Source organism: Tribolium madens, unplaced genomic scaffold (assembly GCF_015345945.1).
Source record: "Tribolium madens isolate multiple individuals breed KSU strain unplaced genomic scaffold, Tmad_KSU_1.1 Scaffold_96;HRSCAF=242;Tcas5.2_LG5, whole genome shotgun sequence".
In the NCBI taxonomy this organism is placed as follows: Eukaryota; Metazoa; Arthropoda; class Insecta; order Coleoptera; family Tenebrionidae; genus Tribolium; species Tribolium madens.
Window position 1 is genome coordinate 8,488,757 of NW_025401068.1, and position 8,539 is coordinate 8,497,295.

General features: G+C 32.5%; 5 protein-coding genes across 6 annotated transcripts in view; 3 read left to right on the forward strand and 2 right to left on the reverse strand.

The window, feature by feature from the left end:
• Window positions 1–947: 947 nt before the first annotated feature.
• LOC123012888 (transcription termination factor 3, mitochondrial) lies at window positions 948–2,247 on the forward strand. Its single transcript, XM_044411081.1, has 3 exons — window positions 948–1,630; window positions 1,681–1,895; window positions 1,945–2,247. Exons 1-3 carry the CDS (start codon window positions 1,056–1,058, stop codon window positions 2,220–2,222), a joined length of 1,068 nt encoding a protein of 355 aa, XP_044267016.1. The 5' UTR covers window positions 948–1,055; the 3' UTR covers window positions 2,223–2,247.
• Window positions 2,223–4,425, reverse strand: LOC123012887 (endoplasmic reticulum-Golgi intermediate compartment protein 3). Of its 2 annotated transcripts, none has more exons than XM_044411079.1 (6): window positions 4,238–4,425; window positions 4,026–4,184; window positions 3,818–3,966; window positions 3,709–3,770; window positions 3,300–3,658; window positions 2,223–2,645 (listed from the first exon to the last, which is right to left on the reverse strand). In XM_044411079.1, exons 1-6 carry the CDS (start codon window positions 4,326–4,328, stop codon window positions 2,308–2,310), a joined length of 1,158 nt encoding a protein of 385 aa, XP_044267014.1. In that variant the 5' UTR covers window positions 4,329–4,425; the 3' UTR covers window positions 2,223–2,307. The 2 variants fall into 2 exon arrangements, with proteins under 2 accessions (XP_044267014.1, XP_044267015.1); XM_044411080.1 differs by having other exon boundaries at window positions 4,242–4,368.
• Window positions 2,659–3,273, forward strand: LOC123012890 (reactive oxygen species modulator 1). Its single transcript, XM_044411082.1, has 3 exons — window positions 2,659–2,820; window positions 2,867–3,002; window positions 3,058–3,273. Exons 2-3 carry the CDS (start codon window positions 2,872–2,874, stop codon window positions 3,164–3,166), a joined length of 240 nt encoding a protein of 79 aa, XP_044267017.1. The 5' UTR covers window positions 2,659–2,820; window positions 2,867–2,871; the 3' UTR covers window positions 3,167–3,273.
• Window positions 4,426–5,179: 754 nt separating the features above from the next.
• LOC123012538 (ninjurin-A-like) lies at window positions 5,180–7,338 on the reverse strand. Its single transcript, XM_044410544.1, has 2 exons — window positions 6,056–7,338; window positions 5,180–5,781 (listed from the first exon to the last, which is right to left on the reverse strand). The coding sequence occupies exons 1-2, from the start codon at window positions 6,653–6,655 to the stop codon at window positions 5,611–5,613; spliced, it is 771 nt and encodes a 256-aa protein (XP_044266479.1). The 5' UTR covers window positions 6,656–7,338; the 3' UTR covers window positions 5,180–5,610.
• Window positions 7,339–7,656: 318 nt separating this feature from the next.
• Window positions 7,657–8,539, forward strand: part of LOC123012539 (calphotin-like) — a 1,843-nt gene continuing 960 nt past the window's right edge. The window contains exon 1 of the mRNA XM_044410545.1: window positions 7,657–8,539. Coding sequence (XP_044266480.1) covers window positions 7,800–8,539 — 740 coding nt within the window. The 5' untranslated portion in view covers window positions 7,657–7,799.

Genomic DNA, 8,539 nt, shown 5'->3' on the forward strand with positions numbered 1-8,539 from the left:
AAGTTTTGTTTTAAAAGTAATCGGGCATTAAACCTTTGATTATTCTCGTTAATTAGTATTCAAGTCATTACAAGAAGAGGTTACATATGACAATAAATTTAACTGATATTTCGCGTACAAAAATTCCTATTGACCAAGTTATAACGAAATTATTGTGACGTGTTATACTATACGATTAGTATTATTTATATGTATTGTTATCATAAAAAACAATAGCTTTGCTAAAACCCAATTTGCGGTTTTAATAGCCTCATACCTACTGTAAACGCATCGACAAATAAACGTTTTACTTTCAAATACCGATTATCACTTCCACTTTTTATAATCAAGTCACAAATCTGTGATAGAAATAGTGATAATAAATGATAATTTCAAAAAATGTCGTTTTAAATTTTACCTATTTGTTATCAATGTGACATTAGCAAGTCTAAAAATACTTTTTTATTTAACTTTAAAAAAAAACATTCATTTTTATAATAAAGGTTAAAATAACTGTTTCTACTGCTGTTTATTGAAGAAAAATTATGCAATACAGTAATACACAACAAAATATTAAGTGCATGAAAAATCGATTCTAATGAGTAGTGGAATTCTTTTATAGCACTCTACTCTTGGTAATGGTGTTTACTAGCGTTTTAATAAAATCCTCTTTCAATGTTTATGTATAGCAAGAAGATTCCTTATTCATTTGTGGTCACTAAATTAAAAAAAAAACTGTAATTTGAAATGTATGTAAAATAACACAGTGATATAAAAAACTATTATCACCAATGATTTACTAAGTCAAAAGAAAATACAGTGAACAAATAATATAATATTTTCAAGCGTAAGCAGAACCATGAAATCCATTTTCCCTCTTATCCCCTACTAAAATTAAAAAAAAATTATTTACGTTACACCACGTTACGGCTCACGGAGAATAAATAATGCAAACTTTGCCACAAAGTTCACATGCCGTAACTTTATCCACCATAAATGACAAATCTCTAAATTGAGGTTAGGTGAAATTGTCAATTTGAAAACTTTCTTTAGTGAGCAGTTGATTATTATTAAAAATGTTGAGGAACATTCTTAAAACATACAGTGTTCGAGTTTATTTACGGCTACGCCAATTTTCAAGTGTGCAAGACAAACCTGTTGAAATTGCTATTTCAACAAAATCTGATTATGATTTATTGGATACTCGAACTGTTCCAAACGATGATACCATCAACTCTAAAGAACTAGAACCAGAATCTTCAGTCTTAGAGCCGTGTAAAGAGGACATCTCATATGTGGCTCCTTATTTAAGACCAAGCTTCAATTTTGCTGCATATGTTAATAAATCAGAAACGTTACAAAAATTGGTACAACTAGGTGTTGAGCTCTATAAATTAGAGAAAAAGCCTGAAGTCCCTCCGTACCTTTTGCAATTAGATTTTGAAAAGGATATTAAAAGACATATAATTTTTTTGACTGATTTGGGGCTACAGACTGAAGATTTAGGGTGGATGATCACAAAGAACCCGTTCATTTTTAAAGAAGATTTAGACAATTTGGAAGTGAGGATTAATTATCTCAAGTTTAAGAAATTTGACAAAGATATGATTTTAAGGATTGTTCAGGATAATCCCCACTGGCTCAGTTTCAGGTAAATATCAACACTAAATTATTCAATGAAAATAATAAGGCGTGTTTTAGTACGCAAGAAATTGACAAGAAGTTGGGATTTTTTCAAAAAAGTTTTAGATTAACTGGAAATGAAGTTAGGAGTCTTACTGTGAAAAAACCAAGATTAATAACATATGATACCAACCATATTAAAGTCATTACCTTTGTTATTAAAGAGGAAATGGGTTTTACTTCTGAAGAAACTAAACAAATTTTACTACAAAGGCCAAAAATTTTCATGAAGAGTAATTTCTACTCATTTGTTTTTTTTAACAAGTAATAAAACTTTTTTAGGCCAAAACGCAATATTGAAAACATTTGAATACATACACAAAGAAATGAATATTCCTTTAGAAACAATCGCCAAAATGCCCCAAATTCTAACTTGCAGAGAGTTTAGGATAAAACAGAGACACCTGTTTCTGAAAAAGCTAGGCAAACTTCAATTTGATCCCAAACAACCCAATTATATTTCTTTAATTTCACTGGTTTCACAGTCAGATGCACATTTCGCTACAGAAGTCGCAGGATCTTCAATCAACGCGTTTAACGAATTTCTCAAATCATTGTAAAAATTGTAAATAAAAAATGTTTGTACTGCGTCGTTTATTTCAAAGTCATAGCAAATCCTTAACACTAGTCTTAAAAATACTGTTTTTAATGGAACTTCCCCAAGTCGATTTTCTTTTGAATAAGTTTCACTGAATGGTACAACATTGTGTCAATCAGTCCAGCCACTGTATATACACCACCAATTATTGCACACACATTTGTCGCAAAATGACCAAACGACCGGCTCCGTTCTGTGTATTTAACCATAAGTGGAGACAATTCATACTGAAAGAAAATCCCTGGCATTCCAGATTCTCCACTCATTAATGAAATCACTCTCCTATGTTTCGTCACCGAAAATTGATTAGCATTTATGACCTCACCGTCTTTTTTTACATACGAAGTTGGTACGATTTTTATATGGTATTGAAACATGGTAGCACCTGTAATCAACAAAAGAAATTTAAATTTCCCGCGCTCCTGTAACCTTAACCACACCACCTAACCCTTGTAATTTGACATTTACGACATTCGGACAACGTGAAAATCACAAAGTTGAATGTTAGAATCAAACACAAAATTAAACAGTGTTTTAAGGGCAAGAATACAGGAATAAAAGTAGGTTCGCATATTATTTAAACCGGTAGTAACGTATATTTTGCAGGAACAATGCCGGCCGTCCCTGGAGGTGTTTATCAACAAGGCCCTTCGTGCTTCGATAAAATGAAAATGGGTTTTTTCCTTGGGTTTTGTGTAGGAATGGCAAGTGGAGCATTATTTGGCGGTTTCTCGGCACTAAGGTTGGTCTTACTTTAAAGTTTACATAAGCAATTGACTCTTATTTTTACGTAACAGGGGCGGTTTAAGGGGCAAAGAACTAGTTAACACCGTTGGTAAGGTCATGATACAAGGCGGAGGATCTTTTGGGACATTCCTGGCAATTGGATCTGGTTTGAGATGTTAGCGTCAAACAATACTTCAAGAAGAGTGTCACTTATGTCTTGCAATTATTCTAGTTATGTATATTTATTAATCTAGTTGTTTAAAAAAAAAATTGTGACGACAAATCAAGGATTTTTTAATTAAACATCACTTACCTTCTTCTGCAAGTCCTACAGTATCTTTAAGGGGGTTGTGGGTGTCGCTGTCAATGCTTGCCCCAAAAGACAAGTGTCTTATCCTGTGTGTTGTATTAAACTCGGTTGATGAGAAGGGTTGGACATCATGTACGTGTACATGATTTATGCTAAAACTTTTCCCAGGAGCTATGTGAAAACTGCCACTGACTCGGTTGACTGTGAGTGAGCCATATATCTGACAACCTTGAGCAAATGCAGTTTTGAGTTTCTCACTAAATCTTTCTTCTTTACACTGAGTTATATTTTCAGGGTTTTCAGGAAATGCCCACCTTCTCTCCCTGTAAGCCTCTCTAACATCTTCACAAGTATTACAACACCTTAAAAATTGTTATCATTAATTATTGAGAAGATTATTCATTGTTTGTACCTATTAGGATCAAAGGAAGCCCCATAACAACTTCCACATTCAGTTTTATTTTTAGCTGCAACCTATAAATAAAATTGTGCTTACATTGAATTACAGCAATTAGACTCACTTCTGTCGCGTTTTTACTTTTTATTGTTATGTCTTCTTTTTTTGGTTCTTCAATTGGTTGCCCTTGTAGATCTAACCTTCTTTTGTATATATTATGATCAATTTGTAGATGTTGTTCACCTGAGGAATCCATAGCGTCTAAGGCTAAAACTACAATAAAACAATAATCAATAAAATAAATCCGTAACGCCACGTATTTTATGATTTACAGTCACATGAGATTGTAGGTACAATAATGTCCAAATTTATTTGAATTGAAGGACTCCTTGACGTGTCAACAAAAAGTTCTTCGGACACATTTGGTGTTAAGTAATCCACAAACTCAATCCAAAAGAGTAAACTCATTATTATTAGGCTAATTACTGTGACTGAAAGATAAATTCGTTCACATAAACCATTTATTCAATAGGAAATTACTCACCGACWGCTCCACCGTACGTTTTAATCCTTACATCTTCTAGGGTTTTGGGATATGCATCAAAACGCCTTAATTTCTCAAATATGTTTAACATTTTCCTCTTATTTGAAATTTAGCACTGTTTACTCTTTCCCGGTGACGTAAACATTATTAACATGACAAGATGTCAAAATTTGAACTGCTATTGGCAATTCTGACTAGCTGCGCATGCGTACAAACACAACATGCAAAAAAAAATGGCGCTAAATGCAAAATATTTTCCTCTACTTAATTTTTTTATTTTATTACAATATAAATGCATAACCACATCCTCTTAAAAATATGCTTCTGAAATTCAAAAGGAAATTTTAGTCTAATCACAATGACTAGAAAGAATTATTTTGCGGTTCAGATTCTCAAGACGTGATAAAAAAATGTGGCTTTGCAATTCTACAAAAACTTGCCGTTCTATAACAGTAAAAAAATAGAAAAACAAATTTAATTAACCCTTTCTGACAATTTACTCCATTAATTAAATTAGTGATTTTACTCTAATAAATAGTTTATATTAATTAAATCCAGAAACGAAACTTTTGTGTTCCAGTTTAATAAGCATTCTCAAAAAAATCAGTGACATTGGAAATAATTGTTTACTTTTATAGAAAAAATGATTTGTGAAATTTAAGAGAAGTTCAGTGAACCCCCCAAGGTTTTCAAATTCTCAGAACACATTTATATTTTAATGAAAAAGTGATGACGCCAAGTCTAAAATAAGAACACAAAGGACATTTTCATTACACTATTTTGCAACATATTAGCTCTCTAAAAATCAGAAAAACCATTTAGTGTTCTTTTTATAAAGAATAAACTGAAAGGAAGAAAAGTGTATTAAATTAAAAAGGATAGTTAAATAATAATTACTGTCCTTCAAAGTGGCACAAGGTGAACAAAAAAAAACATTAATAATATGAATTAGAACAGTTTTATTACGATAAAATTTTATTTAATAACAAATTGAAACCAAAAAACCGCAATAAATTTTAGTAGCACGCTATTATTGTTTTTATCCTTGAAAATATTTACATTACATTAGAACTGCTAAACTTATCTGTAAACAAAACAGGAACTCGGAGATGATACTATAAGGACAATTTTATAATAAAATATATTTTTATTATTATGTATGACAAGATATAAAAAAATAATAAATAAAAAAAAACTAAACTTAATCTAAAACATTTCTGTTAAATGCCTTAGTACAAAACATAAATAATATGTAGTTTAAAATGTAAGAAAAATAAAATTTCCTTGTAAAGCACATTTTACCAGACTTCAATATCACGATTCAATATAACAAAAAGGGTACAAAAACACAAGAAAGATAAAATCAAATTCTTTCAAGTTGTCGGCGCGTTTGCCACACCAAATGCAGAAATAAATACATTTATAACAGTTACTAAAAATATTCCAATAATGGTAAAATTGTTTATCCTATTAGCAATACAAATTTGTTTATCATCTTTTACATTGTATCGTGAATTCCAAATAAGTCCTATGCCAACAGCGACCTGAAACAAAGAGAAAATTGTTAAAAACTTCGAAAAAATAAGACAATGTTTATGCAAGTTTTGATAGTAACCAGTAGATAATTTTATTTTTATTATTACCACAATAACAGATATAAACCACAAAACTTGTCGGTATTATCTAAAGTGACCTTTTGTATGGAACACGTGGCCACTCTATAATTACAATTGTCGTTAATAAAACATGATTATAACTCGAGGCAAGTGTTTCTGGTTATTTAACATAAAATGCATTCCAATTCAAATTTACACTTACTTGAAAAATTAAGCTAAATGAGATCAGAACTATACTGGGATAATAGTATGGGTGTCTATTAAAACTTTCCAAAACATATCGCAATTGATTGGCATTAGCTGAGAATAAAGCTAAATCCATCATTCCTTGAGCTAGAGTTTTCTTGTGTTGGTACACATTCACATCTGGGATTGAATCCAAATCTGGAACAATACTCCCGACTTCTAAATCCGGTCCAAAATTGGGAGCGTAGGGAAATCTTCCGGGTTGCGAGTCCGGTTTTCTAGGACCATCAACTTCATCCGGGTTTTCACTTCCGCCATCCGGACCCGCACGTGACGTAATTACCGGAAAATCTCCCTCGTTTCCGCTATTATCTTTTCCGTCCCCGTTAAAAAATCCATCATCCACTCCTGGATACGGTTTAGAGACAGTTTCCCGGTCATCGTCCAAATCATCATCCGTTTCAGGACCCGCTAAAGGCGGCTTTTCATCATGTATTTTCACTAAAGGCACTCTTTCCCCATTCGGGGACACATCAGCCTCCCTTCGATCCCTTCTTGAAGGCAAAGGAGACCGCGTGTGCACTCTATCGGAATGATTTGTATGATGTGAACTCATCACTGGCACCAACACACTGGTCTTGTCTCGTGGTAAATTTGGAACTGAATGAATCTCACTGATGTTGATGTTAAAAAGCTTCACTGTTTGCGTAGCATTAGCGGGTTTACCAACAAGTTTATTTATGATTCACGTGTCGGAGTGAATTCGTGGTGGCTTCGACTGGTATAATTTGAAATTCAAGGTTTTGTTTGCTCACAACAAAGAAATGTGAGCTGTATTTAACAGGAAAATAAGAATCAGGGGTTTTTCGGGCATGGTTTGCTCGAGATTCGTGAAAATTGTTAAGTAGCGCTGCATTTTTGCGACAGTAGTTAGTTAAGTAATTAAATGGTTGGGGATTTCACAGTTATTTTATGATATTACCGTTAATCTTACTTTCTCATTTAATGATGAAGAATAATTTTACGTCACGGGAAATTCTTCGCGACAGGTAGAATGGGAGAAAACGCCGGTGGGCTGTAGTGTGACGAAACAAATTGAGTTAATGACCTCAAATACTCAAAAACTGGTTGAAAATAATTTTACAAAAAAAAGTCCGTATTCCACGTAAGCTAATAATAAAAACATAAGAATCACAACTTGATTGTAATCAATTATTTAATAAATGCCTACATAACATTTGTTAATACATTTTTTTGATATTATGTCTATAAAATTTATTGTAATATAATGTCGCAACTTGTGCTAAAATACAATTTCTTTTTATTTCTTTAAACTGTCGTTTCATAAAATGCTATTTTTATTAAATTATGTTGAAAACTAGTTCATCTAAATGTTTCCAATTAGTTTTATTTTTAGATTTACTACTAAAAAATTCGGTACCTGCCAAACGCAGGCCGACACATTTTCCGTTTATTCCAGACAAAATATAATAAATGAACTTGCCAAAAACAAATTAGCTTGAAACACAAACGAAATTATAAAACGACTTTTAAATAGTTCATTTATTTTAAAAATGCGTTTGTACCTTCCATCCTTCTTTTACACAATACCCTAATTTGACTGATTTACTTTCAAAAATTAATTTTTAATTATAAAAACATTAAAGGGCCTTCGGTCAAATTATGAAAGTATATAAGTATAAAATGTCGTTGTTAAGCTGATTTCACATTATAATTGTATTTTTGGTGATAACAGCAAGATGGTAAGGTTTAAAACAAGAACGCAGGCAAATTTTTTATTTATTATGTTTCAGACAAGCACTAAATTAATTATATTGTTTGTGATATTAAACGCTGTTAATATAATTTCTGCTGGAAGAGCACCTTTGAAAGTCAAATGGATAGAACTGCAATCCAATCCTTATCCGCCTGCTATCGAAATAGTATCACCAACAATTCATGGAGAAACTAAAGTGGAAACAAAAAAACCAGATGATAATTCAAAACCATATCCTGCGGCTCTCCCAATAGTGGAAGTTTTAAAACCATATCCACCAGCTGTTCCGGTTGCTGCACCAGCTCCTGTGAGTGTTGAAATTGCAAAACCCGAATCGACCCCAGTTGTCCCCATTGTCGCTAATTTATTTCCTTATCCTCATGCGACAATTGTACAACCCCAAGTTGTTGTAGAAGAAACTAAAACTCTTATTTCAACCGATTTAAAGCCATATCCACCTGCAACCCCTATAGAAGTTGTACAACCCGTTGTAGTTGAAGAAATCAAAACACCGATTGTGACCAAATATCACTACAATTTTACAACTATTCCAGCATCAAAACCGTATCCTCCTGCAATTCCTGTAGAGGTTGTACAACCTGTTGTTACCGAACATGTAGCTACATTTCCCTATCCTCCTGCTGTAGTTGAAGAAATTAAAACTCCAATTGTAACTGAATACCACTACGACCTTCCTGCTGGAGAAATCGTGAAACCCTATCC

Excerpts from the sequence above, each read along its gene's own strand:
- LOC123012888 (XM_044411081.1), top strand. The coding sequence starts at position 1,056 with ATGTTGAGGAACATTCTTAAAACATACAGTGTTCGAGTTTATTTACGG. Across the intron at positions 1,631-1,680 it reads CCCCACTGGCTCAGTTTCAG|TACGCAAGAAATTGACAAGA; the intron begins GTAAATATCAAC and ends GGCGTGTTTTAG. Across the intron at positions 1,896-1,944 it reads GCCAAAAATTTTCATGAAGA|GCCAAAACGCAATATTGAAA; the intron begins GTAATTTCTACT and ends AAACTTTTTTAG.
- LOC123012890 (XM_044411082.1), top strand. The coding sequence starts at position 2,872 with ATGCCGGCCGTCCCTGGAGGTGTTTATCAACAAGGCCCTTCGTGCTTC. Across the intron at positions 3,003-3,057 it reads GGCGGTTTCTCGGCACTAAG|GGGCGGTTTAAGGGGCAAAG; the intron begins GTTGGTCTTACT and ends TTTACGTAACAG.
- LOC123012538 (XM_044410544.1), bottom strand. The coding sequence starts at position 6,655 with ATGAGTTCACATCATACAAATCATTCCGATAGAGTGCACACGCGGTCT. Across the intron at positions 5,782-6,055 it reads CATTTAGCTTAATTTTTCAA|GTCGCTGTTGGCATAGGACT; the intron begins GTAAGTGTAAAT and ends TCTTTGTTTCAG.